Source organism: Esox lucius, chromosome 5 (assembly GCF_011004845.1).
Source record: "Esox lucius isolate fEsoLuc1 chromosome 5, fEsoLuc1.pri, whole genome shotgun sequence".
In the NCBI taxonomy this organism is placed as follows: Eukaryota; Metazoa; Chordata; class Actinopteri; order Esociformes; family Esocidae; genus Esox; species Esox lucius.
In genome coordinates this window covers 26,492,369-26,510,128 of record NC_047573.1, presented here as the reverse complement: position 1 = coordinate 26,510,128, position 17,760 = coordinate 26,492,369, and the positions used below count along the sequence as shown (strand labels likewise).

The 17,760-nt window shown below is 42.8% G+C and overlaps 2 protein-coding genes across 3 annotated transcripts; one reads left to right on the top strand and one right to left on the bottom strand.

Moving 5' to 3' along the window:
- Nucleotides 1-708: 708 nt before the first annotated feature.
- LOC105030513 (7-methylguanosine phosphate-specific 5'-nucleotidase) lies at nt 709-8,400 on the top strand. 2 transcript variants are annotated; one of them, XM_010904421.4, is made up of 10 exons: nt 709-1,015; nt 1,491-1,565; nt 2,342-2,440; nt 2,658-2,727; nt 2,951-2,997; nt 3,110-3,195; nt 3,568-3,657; nt 4,018-4,108; nt 5,870-6,070; nt 6,738-8,400. In XM_010904421.4, the coding sequence occupies exons 1-10, from the start codon at nt 1,013-1,015 to the stop codon at nt 6,852-6,854; spliced, it is 879 nt and encodes a 292-aa protein (XP_010902723.2). In that variant the 5' UTR covers nt 709-1,012; the 3' UTR covers nt 6,855-8,400. The 2 variants fall into 2 exon arrangements, with proteins under 2 accessions (XP_010902723.2, XP_010902714.2); XM_010904412.4 differs by having other exon boundaries at nt 710-1,015; nt 4,018-4,180.
- Nucleotides 8,394-16,542, bottom strand: fkbp10b (FKBP prolyl isomerase 10b). The gene is made up of 10 exons (XM_010904439.3): nt 16,182-16,542; nt 15,594-15,739; nt 14,358-14,547; nt 13,333-13,478; nt 12,806-12,995; nt 12,192-12,337; nt 11,806-11,995; nt 11,361-11,503; nt 10,186-10,349; nt 8,394-9,792 (listed from the first exon to the last, which is right to left on the bottom strand). Exons 1-10 carry the CDS (start codon nt 16,370-16,372, stop codon nt 9,607-9,609), a joined length of 1,692 nt encoding a protein of 563 aa, XP_010902741.1. The 5' UTR covers nt 16,373-16,542; the 3' UTR covers nt 8,394-9,606.
- Nucleotides 16,543-17,760: the final 1,218 nt, after the last annotated feature.

Genomic DNA, 17,760 nt, shown 5'->3' with positions numbered 1-17,760 from the left:
ACTTCCTCCTCAGGAATATATGCAAATATTAAACAAGGATTGAAGTCAATACAAAACTTTTTTTCAGGGATGCAGTCCACACTACAGGGATGCAGTCCACACTACAGGGATGCAGTCCACACTACAGGGATGCAGTCCACACTACAGGGATGCAGTCCACACTACAGGGATGCAGTCCACACTACAGGGATACAGTCCACACTACAGGGATACAGTCCACACTACAGGGATACAGTCCACACTACAGGGATGCAGTCCACACTACAGGGATGCAGTCCACACTACAGGGATGCAGTCCACACTACAGGGATGCAGTCCACACTACAGGGATGCAGTCCACACTACAGGGATGCAGTCCACACTACAGGGAGGCAGTCCACACTACAGGGATGCAGTCCACACTACAGGGATGCAGTCCACACTACAGGGATGCAGTCCACACTACAGGGATGCAGTCCACACTACAGGGATGCAGTCCACACTACAGGGATGCAGTCCACACTACAGGGATGCAGTCCACACTACAGGGATACAGTCCACACTACAGGGATACAGTCCACACTACAGGGATACAGTCCACACTACAGGGATACAGTCCACACTACAGGGATGCAGTCCACACTACAGGGATGCAGTCCACACTACAGGGATACAGTCCACACTACAGGGATGCAGTCCACACTACAGGGATGCAGTCAACGTATAACCGTAGATCGAGGAACAAAAAAACGGAACGGATGTTAGTTACGTTTGTCTATTTCAGTGGGATGACTGCAGGTGCAACACGATTTTGACATGTAAACAAAACTAGCAATCTGGCTTGCTAGCCAGCCATCGCTATCTCAGTGTTATTTATCTTTTTAGCGCTGAAGCTAGCCTTTATTAGAATGGAAATAAACATTTTCACATCGAATATGGTGTAAAAGTTCAGCTATGTCTAATGGATTACTGCACTAAAGTTTGTCTAGTTAGCTGACCAGCTAATGTACCGTACAGTACTCTCTAGTACAAAATGGTGAGTGTTCCTTCATCGTTGGCTTGGTCAGCTCGCTCGATTGTTATACTTTATTTCTATGCACAGCCAGGAATATTGCACGAATGACTGCTAATACGCTTTAATTTTAACGTTTTTTTAGGAGATGTACTTACAGTATGGAAGTGTGTGTAGAATGGAAGCAAGCTAGTCGAAGACATTTTGCTATGATAATGGTTATCTATATTCAGTACCTTATTTTATTGTTTGAATTAGAATGATATGCACAACGGTATATTGCCAGTTTTACTAAGAAAGGAGGTGAAACATTGTAGCTCAATAAATGCAGATTATAGCTAAGACTATCTTAATGGTTAGTACAGTCTATATATACAGGTCCAATCATTTTTCATTTATTACAGTACTGTAGGTAAGGGACAGCAAAATTGAATAAGCCAGACATTGATTCCCTACCTGGAAATGAATGACCTCTTACCTGTATTCCTGATATTTCCAGGTTTACCACATCCCCTGGATATATGTGCCGGTGCGGAGTGCCCTTGCAATCTGGCACCAGCTGACAAAGTCTGAGGTCAGACCTCTCTCTGTTCTTCTGTCATCTTCTGCTGATAACCCATACATAGTACAATTAATTAAACAAAATATGTGTGCATGTCTTTCGATCTGTCTCCTTGCTTGGCGTCATCTGTGATTGACAATGAATCTAAACTGAATTCCCATACAAATGTCCAACTCAATTAGAATGTACCGTATTTAGGGATTCATGTAATGGTCCAGAACATGTCTATAATAGGTACATAACTGCAAACAGGGTGTGGATGAAACATATTTTGTACTTTTATTGTAGTACTTTTTGCTACTTAAGCCAGCTCTGAAGTAGACTGGTCAGTCAAAGCAATTAATTCAACACTATCAGAATGGTTTTAACTTGGTGGTAGGGATTGCATCTTAAAACAGAACCCTCCTGAAAACACAAAAGAAGCCACAGTGTTTTCAGGAAGGTTGTATAGCAATTTGGCACACAAACATACAGGCCTCATTTTCAGGTTACATATCTCCCCCATTCCACCCATTAGTCAACCCCCATAACCACCCCCAGACAGGAGTAAAACCATTGCTTGCAGGGGTTTGTTTGATGCAAACAAATGTAGTTGATTAATTTGAGTGCAATATTATTACAATGAAATACTGTATTATGCACTATTGACCCAATATACTATTGAAGTATAAACTGGGCCTTTGAGCTTGATCATAAGACCATCCACAGAATTAACTTGTGTCCCTCTATCAGACCCCCCATAAACTGTGTAATGTCATCCATAACTCTGTCCGCTCCTTGTTCCTCAGATCCCAGAGCTGGCCAAGGCCTCTGTGCTGATGAGGGACCGCAGCAGAGTGGAGACGACTATCCAGGCCATGCACAGAGCCGGGCCTGACGCCCTCCAGGTACAGCGACCACTGGCCAGATAAACACAACACAGAACCTAAAGTCATCTGGACCTAGTCAAAAGAAAAGCACCCTACAAGAGGATTTATGGTCATGAGTAGAAATGTAGCACTATCCATGACTGGTGTGCGGTATTTTTCAGAAATGTTTAATTTGTGGTGTGTGAATATGCTGAGTGGGGCGGAGTCCCTTTTAAGCCATGCCTCGTATCTACAGGTGATCTCGGACTTTGACATGACCCTCAGCAGATTTGCCTACAATGGGACGCGGTGCCCCACTACTCACAGTGAGTAAGCCTGTCCCCAGTTTATTAGGCAAAAAAAGGAAAACGAGGTAATGTCCTGAATTTGTCCAATGGAAAATGTACATTTCCGCGTTGTGTTAATTAACAAGCGACTCTGTGTCATAATGGAGAACTACACTGGATTATTTTAAAAAGGGGTTATAAAATGTGTTATCTTCAGGATAATAAAATGTTGGCCCTTATTATCTTCTTTCCACTGTTTTAGATATTCTGGATAATGACCTACTTATTAATGATGCCTGTAAGAAGAGGGTGAGTGATGTCACAGAACCAGGGAGGAACTGATTTGACAGTAGAAAAAAGCAGTCGTATCATGTATGAACAATTTATGGTATCTCTTTCATGTTTCCTCCCTTCTGTGTAGATTAGGGAGTTGCTGAACATCTACTACCCCATTGAGATCGATGCAGCTTGCACTGTCGAAGAGAAGCTTCCTCACATGGTGGAGTGGTAGGTGGGTGGCAGGCTGGCACTGCCCACCTCATGCTACACATTTGAACTTGGAGAATTGTACCAATTTGCCAAATATTATTGTCCTGTGCGACCTAACAGTAGCGAGTGTGTACATTTCCATAGTTTTTCACGGTGGTCCGTTGTGGGAATCGAAACATAACCCTGGCATTGCACACCCCATGCTCTACTAACTGACCCAGTCCGTCAGGGTTCACCTAAACATGTATTTCACCAACATGTCCACGGCACTGTTAATTGGTTATTCTTTGCTCAGTATTTTGATTTATTTTTGGATTCTTTATTTGAGGGTTTTATTTTGTTTTCGTGTACTAACTGTCAGGCCACACTGTTCTGTGCTTTTCATTTCAGGTGGACCAGTGTCCACGAGCTGCTTATCCAACAGAAGATCCGGAAGGACCTGCTGGCTCTGGCAGTGGAGCAGTCCAGTGCCATGCTCAGGTCCGAACACCTCACGCTCCTCTTGGTACAGATCTTGGATCAGTTCCTCCCAATCCTAACCATAAACTAGGGGAAAGGACAAACTGATCCTTGGAGCATCGTCAAGAGACAACTTCACCCTACTTCACACAACTTCACACAGTGCTCAGTATAAATAGGGATAGTTTACTACTTTGAGGATTAACATCAGATTCCAATTAGGGTTTTGTTGATGTCTGGATCTAACATGTTTGTGTTTTGTTTTTATGGCAAATATTCATGGAAACACTCTTTGTCATTATGAGAATAGAAAAAGCGATATTGATGAAGAGGAGAATGAAATGTTGAGGTTGACCTCTACCCCTGTCTGCCTATTTGTAGGGAAGGCTACAGGGTGTTCTTCGACCATCTCCAGCAGCAGCAGGTTCCTCTGCTGATCTTCTCCGCTGGTGTGGGGGATATCCTGGAAGAGGTGATCAGACAGAACCACGTCTTCCACCCCAACATCCACGTCATCTCCAACTACATGGACTTTGACCAGAGCGTGCGTGTCTTTACTGCTTGGTTGAATAGGACTCTTCAAAACCTGTTCATCATCCAGTCAGTTATGTGTTTTTGCATGGTGTGCCAATACAGGTGCATCTTATAACATTTAAATATCGTGGAAAAGTTAATTTTTTTCCGTAATTCAAATCAAAAAGTGACACTTTCGAATATTTTAGATTCATTACACATAAAGTGAAACATTTTAAGCCTTTTTTGTTTCAATCTTGATGATCATGGAAATCTAAAATCTAGTAACTCTAAATATGAGAATAAAAAATGTACAAGACAAAAATGTCAACCTGAGAAGTTCTCTAATCAGCTAATTAACTACCTGAGCCTTTAATCTCTGTCTGGTTCTGTACACACAACCACACTCATGGGGAAAACTGCTGACTTGCCATTTGTCCAGAAGACACTCATTGACACCTTCCACGAGGAGTGTAAGCCACAGAAGGGTTGGCTGTTCGCATTGCTGTATCAAAGCAGATTCTTGGAAAGTTGACTGGAAGGGAAAAGTGTGGTAGCAAAAGGTGCACAATCAACAGGGAGGACAGTCTTGAGAGCATTGTCAAGCAAAGCCGATTCAAGAACTTGGGGGAGCTTCACAAGGAGTGGATTGAGGCTGGAGTCAGTGCATCAAGAGCCACCATGCACAGATGTGTCCAGGAAATGGGCTACAAGTGTCACATTCCTAGTGTCAAGCCACTCCTGAACCAGAGAGAACTTCAAGCGTCTTACCTGGGCGAAGGGGAAAAAGTTCTGGACCGTTGCTCAGTGGTCCTAAGTCCTCTTTTCAGATGACAGTACATTTTGCATTTCATTTGGAAATCAAGCTCCCAGAGGCTGGAGGAAGAGTGGAGAGGCTAAGAATCCAAGTGGCTTGAAGTGCTGTGTCAAGTCCAAAGTCAATGCAGCCGTCTACCAGGAGATTTTAGAGCACTTCATGCTTCCATCTGCTGACAAGCTTTATGGCGTTACCCACTGTGCCAAAACGACTGGTAACTGGTTTCCTGCCCGTGGTATTACTGTGCTTGATTGGCCAGACAACTCGCCTGACCTGAACCCCATAGAGAATCTGTGGTGTATAGTCAAGAGGAAAATGAGATACACGAGACCCAAATGAGCTGAAGGACCCAATCAAAGCAACCTGGGCTTTTGTAACACCTCAGCAGTGCCACAGGCTGATGGCCTCCATGCCATGCCGCATCGATGCAGTAATTCATGCAAAAGGAGCAAAAGTATTGAGTACCTATATTAAAATTCTTAGGAAACCTTTCCATGTGTTTTGAGTTAAATAGCTGACATTTCTATATTTATACATTTTTGTATTCTAATATTTTGAGATACTGGATTTTTTTATTTCCATGAGCTGGAAGCCATAATCATCAAGATTGAAACCAAAAAAGCTTGAAATGTTTCACTATGTGTGAGGAATCTAGAATATATGAAATTGTCACATCTTGATTTGAATTATGGAATAAATTAATTTTATTCCGTAATAAGGGTTGAGAATTCTTTTGAGATGCACCTGTATATCTCTAGACAAAGACACCTAACAACGTTGCAGTTTGGTTGGTAGCGAGGGACAGCAATCGAGGTTTGGTTTAATCAATTGTTTTGGCCAAAACAATCTTCTTTCAATCCCATCGACATCTTTACCTCTTGCACGCGCCCTGTCCTCCTCCAGGGTGAACTGCAGGCATTCAAAGGCCCGCTGATTCACACGTTCAACAAGCGGGAGGGCGCACTGCTCCACGCGGCCCACTTCAGGAAGCTAAGGGAGCGGCCTAACGTCCTGCTGCTGGGGGACTCTCTAGGAGACCTCACCATGGCCGATGGGCTGGCCCACACTCAGCACACCCTCACCGTCGGCTTCCTCAACGACCAGGTGGGGAAACTTAAGCATAAAGGCAAAAGGGTGTGTGGTATATGACCAGTAAACCATGGCTAAGAACTGTTCTTATGCACGACACGCTGCGGAGCGCCTGGACCCAGTGCACAGCTGTGGTATATTCGCAATATACCACAAACCCCCATGATGCCTTACTGCGATTATAAACGGATTGCCAGTGGAATTTTAGTGGTAAAAAGTGCTGTGATGTCATGCCCGTGGTAAATGGCCTCATATACCGAAGCTGCTGCATCCGTCCCATAGATGTGCGGTCACGGGGGTTGGGGGAGTTGTGAGCCTGTCTTTACACGGCTCTTGATTGTTAAGGTCATGATGGACTGTTGTTTCTCTGTGCTTATTTGAGCTGTTCTTGCTATAATAAGGATTATAACAGTACTGACATAATGATGGTCTTCTGTATACCCACCCAACCTTTTCACAACACAACTGATTGGCTTATTTCATAATTTGGATGTCTTCACTATTATTCTACTCTGGGGAAAATAGTAAAATAAAAGCAATACAATTGAATGAGTAGGTGTGTCCAAACTGGTACTGTATACATCTTTTTACTAGAATTCATGACATCGTTCATCATTCTGTGACTGCGGCTGGCCTGTGTTCCTAACCCTGCTGTTGCTGACTAGCTGACCTGTTTGTCCAGGTGGGGGAGAGGAGAGAGTCTTACATCAACTCCTACGACATTGTCCTGGTGAAGGACGAGACCATGGACGTCCCCAACGCCATCCTCAACTACATTGCCCCAGCGCCGGCCAAATGAACGCGAACCCAAGCGATTTAACCTCGAGTCAGGTCGTTGCTGGTTTTTACTGGAGCCAGCCAGTCAAAACGTCATGACGGCTGAATGGTGATCACCAGCACATGGAGAGGAAGATGACCTCACGTTGACCTTTACGAAGCTGCATGCTGTATAGCACAACAACAACCCACATATACCTCAGAAATAGGTCACGGTAGACTAAGAGAAATGACCGGTAGATTCACAAACACAGCGGGTCTGTTTTCTACAAGTATTAAGCACGGGGGGATATGAGGCAGCATATCGTGCAACTCAATTATCTCAATCTGCGGTGCTGCTCGTGGCAAAGTCATGGTTACTGGAGTTTACCTTTTAATGCAACCCCCTTGTTTTACAGGCGGGGTCGGTGCTAGAAAATCCAGTCTAGTGAAGCCTCTTGAATATGTTAATCCAGTGTCTGGACCTATTTACCCTATTTGTGTATTCACCCAAAAAGAGCCCAAACGAATCTGATGGTTGAACTGCCGTTCATCACAGATAAAGACTCCAGTTTTCATTTAGAGAAGTGGCTGAGTTAGAATTGTTTAAGTTAAGAGGCCTAGACCTGTGTTTCTCAAACCTGCTCCTGGACGCCCCCCTGCCCTGCATAATTTAGATCTGTCCCTGCCCTAACATACCTGATGTAGCTCATGAAGGACTTGAAAAGAAGCTGATCATTTGAATTAGGGAGAAATCTAAAACAAGCAGGGCAGGTGGGCGCCCAGCAGCAGGGTTGAGAAACACTGCCCTAGTTCCATCATGGTACTGAAGAGTCGTGGGGCATTTTGGCTGAGCTGACTTACGCACCGTTTACAGTTAATTCACCGCAAACACGAAAACTAGTCTTACGCTAAAGATATTGATTTGTGTGCGTCTACCTTCCAAACCTCCATTTTGTGTCACATGATGTGACTGCTGCTCTGTGTACATTTGACCAAATGTAGTCTTTTACGTGTTTTATTTATTTAGTTGAACAAGTACTGTTACAAAGAAAATGGTGACCTCTCAGGGTCACCCCGTGGGAGTTCAGTCGAATATTTTCAGTTGCAAGTGCTTTTGCTGTTGGTAAAGCGTGGCATTGCAATTATAGGGATAGTTTGTCTAGATGTCATAAAATTTGGGTGAAATGCCCTTTTTACCACTCTTTTTTGCATTTCTTTTTAATCTAGGTATTGTCTGTACGTTGTTACTTTTAAACTAATTGTCTATACAAGGTAACATTTTACTATATCCTCAAAAAAAAATATCCTCATATTGAACTGTTTTTCCTTTAACCAAGGAAGCCATTGAGAACACATTGTCAGTGGCAACAAATGTCAAGACCACTGTCTGCTGAATATGAACAGAACTGTCATTTATTTTCTGTTTCTGGATTTTTCATTAGACTGCACCGATAATAACTTTCCAATATTGCCACCTATTTGTAATTTGTCAGTGGTATCCATGCATGCATGTTGAAAAGTTGATTAGTCTCTGACAAAACGTTATCACATCTGAAAAAAAATGACAACTGTATTTGTAAAAATTGTTTTATTTGTTGTGAATGTCAAATGAGAGACATAAGGTGCTGGTTTGGTAGGTTGATTTGTCAAAGCAATACTTTCTTTTAAATACCAATCAATCATGACCAAATCATGCAAACACAACTACTTTATGCTGTAAGATGATTGACTGAAGTAGTATGAGTCATTAACCCCATAAAAACCTCAGGGCACAACTGGAAAAGTGTTTTGTGTGTTCTTACACCATTCATTTCTTCCACAGGGGATTTGTAGATCCATGCTAAAAAAGGTTTTGAGGAGGCTTACACAACCTCAGGCTTACACCAACTGAGGGTCACACCACCTCAGGCTTACATGCCATTTTGATAACTGTTTAAATATATATAGGACATTTTGACTTTTATCAATATTGGCTAAATATAAGCAAATATATATTGTTTTGTAATGCTAACTGAAGCAAATATGTTGACAAACGTCTCCTTGTCCTGTCAAGATATACACAGTTATCTAAAAGCAGAGCCAGACAAAGCCTTAACAAACCACAGACCTTATAAGTGACTCTAAAATTCCTTATGGAATAAATGAACGGTGAAATGCAAAAAGAACAGGTATCACATTTTGCTGCTAGGTTTTATTTGGATAACGACGCATCAATCATTTGAATCTATTTACCAACCATCTAATATGGCAGACACCTGTAAAGGTATCACTGGATTAAACAAAATGTCAATGCATAAAATACCTCCTGACTAAGTGTGTGTGGTCCATCCCTGAGAGAGAGGCTGTGGTCCCATTCTCGAGAATATTCTGTTAGTTCTACCCTTGTCACTGAAACATGCACTTCACCTCGATCCAATGCTTTGTATTAAAACTCCAAAAAGCTTGGGGAGGGAATGAGTGCACACCTCTGCAAGAAGGTGGATGATTGGAAGTGGGCTATAATTTGTGCTCATGCCCGTGTTTGACTGCAGACTGACTGATCTACAAACTTTCCTTTGCCTCAATACCTGGTCAATTCTTTTTGTAGATAAGTCACTATGCTCAGTTGATGATCAGTTTGGGCCAGAATCAGAATTTAAACAACTTGCCGTAACATGGAGTAACGCTTAAAAAGAACAGACCTAAATCTGCGTTTTGTTGACTCCAGTTTGGTTTGAACGTGTTAAGTCTGAATCTGGTCCGTTCTGTGGAGAAGTGATTCTCTACACCACGATATGAGTGTTCTCCCCTCATCACAACTCTTCGTGCATTCTCTCCTTGTCCTCCTCCACCTTCAATTTGAGCTCCTCTGCAACTATGACCCCATCCTTGTTGCGGTCCTGGTTCCTGAACATGTCGGCAATGATCTCTTCCGGGTCCATCCCTGGCTTCATGCGTCCTTTACCTTCTGCAACCTGCAGCATGATGAATGCTCCAAACTGGACAGACAGAGGGGAATGGAGCGAGGCTTCAGGGGTGAACATATTTTGGGCAAATCGCAACAGATGACAGGGAACCATTGCAGAAGCAGTTTCTACATATGATGTTCCCAAAACAATTGTCCTCAAAATATATATATATTTTTTTTATTTTTTTTTTATGTACAGCTAATTCCTGGTTGATAAATTCACTTGGGACCGTCACTACATTGTGGACTTAACCATTGGCCCAGAGCAGGCAGCTGCCAGGAGAAATTCCAATAAATGTAATTGAATTCGGATGGGAAAACTGAATGTGACTTTAACAAAGGCGTCTTCACTTAAAATCCACCCATATCGTCAGTGTGTTTGATCTATCAGTTTTCTACGAGTCTGTTCTGTTAAGTGACTCACCTCCTCGATAGGAACCTCCCCGTTTTTGTTTACGTCCAGTGCTTGGAAAAGCTCCAGCGGGGCATCTTCCACCCATACGAACAGGTACCCCTCAGGGACACCCTTCTGCAGGTCTACCAGCTCCAGCTCAAAGCGAAGCACGGCACTGCCAGGCACACCAGTGGCTGGAGGACAGGGAGAGGAAGTGAGTGTGAAAGAGCCATAAATGTATGCGTACCAGGGAAATACCTTATCACAGCCCTATAAGTAACAGTTACCTGTCTGTTCTAATGGTAAAGGCCCAGTCCAGATTGAATGGCGCATTATCAACCCCAGTATGTGTGTGTTAATTAGTCCCAGTCCAGATTGAATGGCGCATTATCAACCCCAGTATGTTTGTGTTAATTAGTCCCAGTCCAGATTGAATGGCGCATTATCAACCCCTCTATGTGTATGTTAATTAGTCCCAGTCCAGATTGAGTGGTGCATTATCAACCCCAGTATGTTTGTTTTAATTAGTCCCAGTCCAGATTGAATGGCATATTATCAACCCCGCTATGTGTATGTTAATTAGTTCCAGTCCAGATTGAATGGCACATTATCAACCCCAGTATGTGTGTGTTCATTACTTCCAGTCCAGATTGAATGGCGCATTAACAACCCCGCTATATGTATGTTAATTAGTTCCAGTCCAGATTGAATGGCACATTATCCACCCCAGTATGTGTGTTCATTAGTCCGAGTCCAGATTGAATGGCGCATTATCAACCCCAGTATGTTAATTAGTTCCAGTCCAGATTGAATGGCACATTATCAACCCCAGTATGTGTATGTTAATTAGGTCCAGTCCAGATTGAATGGCACATTATCAACCCCAATATGTGTGTGTTAATTATTTCTAGTCCAACCATTTCAATGAGACTCCTCTGGTTTCCCAGTTCATGGTAAATGCTGCATTTTAAATGCTTTTGATGTGCATATGATTTTACCATTGGTTTACATTTCTGTATATACAAATAATAACCCTGGTATGCCCCCCCTGTGTTTTCCTTGTATGAATATAATAATGCATGTCTTATATAAGGCAGGTAGGTGTGTTATTGTGCTCCAGATGTTGCGTCCTGTTGTTGAGTGTTTTGTTTTGCACTGGAGTCCTCTGCTTCCCTGGGGCCACGTGCCAATGGTCCCTCTCTCACCTCCTTTTTCTCCGTGACCCAGGTGGGGGGGGACGATGACCGTCCTCCTCTCGCCCACACACATGCCCCTCAGGCTCTCATCCAGGCCGTCAATCACTTTGTCCGCCCCCAGCACAGTGTCCTGCAGGTTGTCGTCGTCGCTCCTGTGGAACACCAATCAACAGGTGAGGCCAAACGTGGAGCATCTTGTACCTCTCAGTCTCTCATTAGCACTTCTTTTTCATAACAGGTCGGCTTGAAGAAAGTACCTCATTACATTAAGAAAACGACAAATTAATCTGATGGTCAGTACTAAAGGGGCCACAAGAACGTTGTGTCCTACAGGGAACAGAGCAAATGTGTCCCAAAAAAAAACGGTGCTTCTTGTTGGACCGGCACTCCCCACTCCAAATCTGTTGCCTGCAATTTAGCACCTAACGAACACGGCTGTGGGCTAAGTACTCACGAGGAGAAAAGGCGGGTGCCGTCCAGCAGAGAGCAGTTGTAGTGGTAGTGGATCAGGTCGTCCACATCGCTGGTCACGTTGCACACCTCAGGCTTGTGGGTCACCTGGATCTCCACAGTGTCCTTGGGGTTGTGGAAGTCGACGACATGGATGTCGAAGACCAGCACGGCCGAGCCGGGGATATCCTTACCTGGCTCGGCAAGACGGAGGCATCAAACTACGCCTCGGGCAGTCACTCAAACTACAGCTGCGTAATAACATACAAGCACCTTCCCCTCATGACAGTTCATACCACCTGACCCGTAACTGGCAAAGAACCTAACTGCCATACCTACTATAGGTAATGGTGGAAGACGCCCTGGAATCTGCCAAGCTACCAGCCTCACCTGCTCCCTGCTCTCCGTAGGCCATGTGTGGGGGCAGGATGACCCTCCTCCTCTCCCCGATGCAGACGCCCTGCAGGCCCTTGTCCATGCCCTCGATCACGTAGCCCATGCCAATGTAGGTGTTGTACGTGTTGTTCCGCTGGTAGCTGTGGAAAGAGGTGGGAGGGGTTCAGGCGTGACAGGCGGCAAGACGTGTCCGACACATCTGGTGCAGGCCAGGCGCCACGGGAGGCATTAGGGGGGCATTGACCCCCGGAGTGAGAATGCTTTGCCCCCACAAAAATAGTTTGGGTAAGATGTTTCCCAATACTGTAGTTAACTAATTACTATTGGGGATGTAGCTCTCGTGCTTTCATCTGCAAATGCATTCGAAAATCTGCTTTATTAAGTGATGTGATCACTAAGCTATACAAAGAATGTGTAACTACTGCAGTTACTAGGTTTTTCGAATTTGATTGATTTCAGTATTTTGCCATTATATAGCCATGCTTGCTAAACCTTTTTTGCTTTCCGTCCCTCGTGCAGAAGCTACTATTCTACACTGGTAAGTAGGATAAAGGTGCTTGCCCATAGAAATCAAATGCCCGTCCAACACGTTTGTTCTAGCGCCTGACCTGGTGTCAAAGGTGAGACCGTTGAGGAAGGTGCCGTTGTAGTGGTAGCGAATGTAGTCCCCGGCCACCGACTTGCGCGGGCACGACTCGGGCACCACCTGGTTGTCAACGGTGATGTCATCCTTGGGGTTGTGTAGGTCTACCAGGAGGACGTCAAACACGAGGGTGGCATGGGGTGGGATCTCTTTACCTGAAGGAGATGGAGACAGTCAGTTAGTTGGGCAGAGAGGTGTCGGCTTGATTGTCTAACCCTAACCCATTTGCAGAGCAATCGATCCTGATGACAGACAGACAGATGCCAGGGCTTTACAGTTATTTGTTTCCTCCTATTAATTGATCATTTTCTCCGATACAAGTGTCCAAGGTTTGGGTCAATATCGTATTAAATACTGCCAATTAATTACAATGTATTGCTGTATAGTATACGATTTTAGATGCAGACGGGGACTGTTGACGATCGGGTAATAAAGATGAACAACCCACCTCTGTAGTCTACCGCTATCCCCTCCTTTGGTGCTTTTACTCACCAGATCCTTTCTGTCCATACGCCAGGAAGGGTGGAATAATAATGTGCCTGGTCTCCCCCACGCACATGCCCAGGAGGCCTTCGTCCATGCCTTTGATCAACCAGCCCTCCCCCACCAGGCTGTCGTGGGTCTGTCCCTTGTTGTAGCTATGTGGGGCGCATACAAGCGCAAAGTCAAACACACACACATCCTGCTCCTCCTCATCACACACACCTGGAAAACACAGTACAGACACACACACACACACACACACACACAGAGTAGGCTGTCATTTGGACGGGGGTTTAATTGACTCAAGGGTTGTGTGAGATTCTGAACCATTCCTCATCATGATGTTAACTATTTGAACAGCTTCAACAAATCACTGGTGTACATTTAGTCCAGTGCTTCCCAACCATGGGCCTTAGGACCTGTAGGGGTACCGGGTCTATCTACTGTACTTGGGGTAGAAATGCACACGAGAGGGTAATTTGGGGTACTCCATATAGAGCAACATTCAGTTGGGTTTCATCAATTGAAAAAAGTTGGGAACCACTGATTTAGTTGTTTGTTGTAAGATGGCTTTGATGAGAGTGTGGTTAGTTTCGGCATTGAGATTTCATTCTGAGTTTCAGTAACTTACAATAGTAGAAAAATGTAGCACTGTCTAATATAGCCACACAAAACATGAAGGGAATCAAGAATATGAAACAAAGCAAGTTCTTATTTTCTTAATTTCACCATTATCAACAATCACAGGCTGACACAGGATGTTTTATGCTATCATAACGGCTAAGTACATTTGTGAATTTGCTATATGTTGGAGTAAAACTGATATGTCAACTTTTTCATCATCATGTTTTATGTTTGGTTTATGGAAGAGTTATGAGTTGCTAATGTCCAAACTGTCACGCTGATTTCACTATATTTTGTTCATAAAAGAAAAATATTGTGAAATAATTCGGAAACACTACTACTGAGTCCCCTTCTCATCTCTGTCCACGCTGACCTTCACTCTCTCACTTTCTGTCCAGGAGTGGACTCACCTTGAGTCAAAGGGTGTCCCATCCAGGAGGGTACCATTGAAATGGTATCGCACGAAGTCTGTGCGCTTCACCGACCGTTTGCAGTCCAGGGGAGTGCTGAGGGTTTCAGTCACGACCAGGTCGGCCATGTTCCACATGTCCAACAGCATCAGGTCAAACACCAGAGTGGTGTCGGGAGGGACCACATCACCTGGCAGGAGTAACGGTCAGTTTAGAAGTACAATAATACATTCAAATATACAACTAGATAAGTGAAACTATCTAATTAACTTTTTAAATATGTCTTAAAAATAAAGTTCATTTTGACTGGTCTTTTTTTATTTTATTGTGCCTAAATATAAAAGCCCTGTGGAAGACTACCTGTGAATATAATATTACTTGCACTATAACCCTATATACCCTATACAATATATAATCTTAACAACTGATACATCTTCCTATATTTCAATACTTAATAAGACTATTTAAGCAATAACGTAGTGGGAGTGTGGTATATTGCAAATATCACAGCGCACTGGGAAATCCTAAATGCTATTTAGCTGATAGCCGTGGTATATATAACATTTTTTACTGCTTTAATTGCATTGGTAACAAGTTTATAACAGCAATAAGTGGTTAGTGATATATTGCCAATATACCACGGCCAAGAATTGTGTCAAGGCACTCTGTAATGCATCGTGCCAACGAATAGCTCTTAGCCATGATTTTTTGGCAATACATTGCACCCCCACTGACACCCTCTTGTGTCTTACTGCTTACTTGTAAACCGGGTGGTTTGATTCTTAAATGCTGATTGGCTGATAGATGTGGTATAAGTAGACAATAAGGCACAAGGGTTTGTGGAATATGGCCAATATACTATGGTTAACAGCTGTCCTTAAGACACATCACAGAGTACCTGGACACAGCGCAATCAGATGTGGTATGTTGAAAATCTATCACAAACCAGTGAGATGCATTAATACGTTCATAAACCGGCGTAATTATAGCAGTTAGAAGTGATATTATGTAATGGCATACCCATGCTATACAGGTGGTTTGATTGGCAGATGGTTGTGGTATGTGATGTCATACCTGTGGTATACTATCTCATTATTGGCTATCAACCATTCAGCAATTCGCAATGTTGTGAAGCACGCCCTCTTCTGTCTTATTGCGTACATATACCCCAAAAAATCAGCCAATCAGCGTTCAAGATTCGAAGAACAGCGTTAATAATAGTCTATATGGGAGTACCTGCCCCAAGGCTGCCATAAGCCAGGTGAGGGGGCACGGTGACTTTTCTCCTCTCGTTGACGCACATGCCCTGGATCCCTTTGTCGATTCCAGCGATGAGCCGTCCTTGGCCTGTCTGTCCTACCGACGCCGCTCCTCTTTCATAACTAAGCAGGCCGGGACACGAATGGGAAAGAATGGAGAATATGCATTAAAAGCTACTTGGCATTTATTTGATGTTCATGCATTTAAATATACATCGTGTATTTTTTTGAAAAAATATGTTAGTTCAAACAAATGGTATATGCGTAGTTTTTTTATGTTCTAGTTTTTTTGTTCATAACATATTCAAAAGATGGCCGTGATGCGTACCACTCTACAAAGCCTGTCCTGCCTATGCAATAAAATGTATTTAGCATGGAATGTCTTTGCTATATTAAGGACACTGGCAGAGACGGATACATCCTAATTGTTTTATAAATGTGCAGGATTGCAGCATAATTTGCCTAAAGGCTACAACAGCAAACACAGACTTTCACAGACGAACTAACGGACCTCCACAACTTTCTTCGCGAGATATTAAAAATCATTTTTATATTAAGATCTTACCTTGAATCGAATGTTTTTCCATCTTGGAATGTTACATTGTAGTGATAACGAACATGGTCCCCACTTTTTACTTCTCTTGGACAAAGTTTTGGTATCGAATATCTGTCCACGACTACATCCCCAATCGTGGGATTACATCCAACGTACGAGCACGTCTTCAGCAGTAAAAGTAAAAGACAGCGTGTATACATAATGAATTAGAATTATTCTTACAAAAACGTTTTGCGATCAAAATAATTAAGCAATTTATATTAGTAATGTATAAGCTTGCAAAGTCTTGGGTCACTCGCTCATTCACAACGCGGGCATTCACTCGCTTCTAAACCCGTATGCGAGATGCACGGCACTTTTCCGGAGAAAGGGGGGCTACTCTCGGCAAGGAATGTTGTAAACGTGGACAGTCTCCAGTTTGCAGTGGGTTTGCTCAGCCTCAGCGTAGAGTATCTGGCGTTCTATTCACTCACTGCGAAAGTCATGGCCATTCAGAGCATGTGGCTCTAGGCAGTTTTTAAATAGTCTAGGTCTACATTAAAAGTGCACACAGGAACATTGATGGTTGTTTGTTATTAAAGCCAGATTATACCATAAAAAGCCTGCTTAAACATTTTCGTAAGTAATAATTACTTTCCTATATGCAATAATAGGTTAATTCTCAAGGAGCGACAATAAAATAATTTTAATCCTCCAAAATGTAATGGCGTAGTTCTTTGTGAATTCTTTGAGTTTACTGCCTTATATTCAACTCTTTAAATTTAGATGAATATCATTATTTCATTTGTGATATACAGTACCCTCCAAAATTATAGGGAAAGTGCAGTTTTTTGTATCTCTATGCGCGTACTCCCCAAGTTAGGATTTTACATTATTAACAGGTTAAAGCTTTATTTCAGGATATTTGTGTATATTATGGTTTCACAATTAAGAAATCACATCAGTGTTTATACATAGCCCCCTATTTCAGTGCAGCGAAGGTTTTAAAAAATTGTCTTAACAGCTGTTTCTGGTTACCCAGTTGTGTTCCAACACAACATTTGTGCAGGCATACAAGAACTGTCAATGTCTTGTTTTTAAGACTAAGAGATGTAAAAGAAAATAAACCCCTTATCAGGCAAAAAAATTAATAAATAAACTGTCACACAGCTCAGATGCACTATCCAGGAAGAAGGTGTGGACGTCTTAGCCACTATCATCAACTACAAAGGCTAGACTGGAAGGTACAAACCAGTAGTTAGCCTCATAAACAAGATGGCCAGGTTCTGTTTGCAACAACAAAAATATACTCCTGAAAGAGCCTGGAAAAAGGGTATTGTGGATTATTGAGACAAAGTAAAACAAGTAATGTTCTCACTTGTCTTCATTGATGATGTAACTGCTATAAGGGTAGCAACAGAATTAATTATGTACTGTAAAGAAATATCTTGTATGCTAAAGTAAAACAAACCCCTCCAAACTCATAAGAAAATGTGTCTTACAACAAAACAATGATCACAAACATGCTGCCATAGTTTTTTTTTTATGGCCAAACATTTGTTAGTATTATAGACTACCTAAATCAGTATCTTTATTTAAATTCTATTGA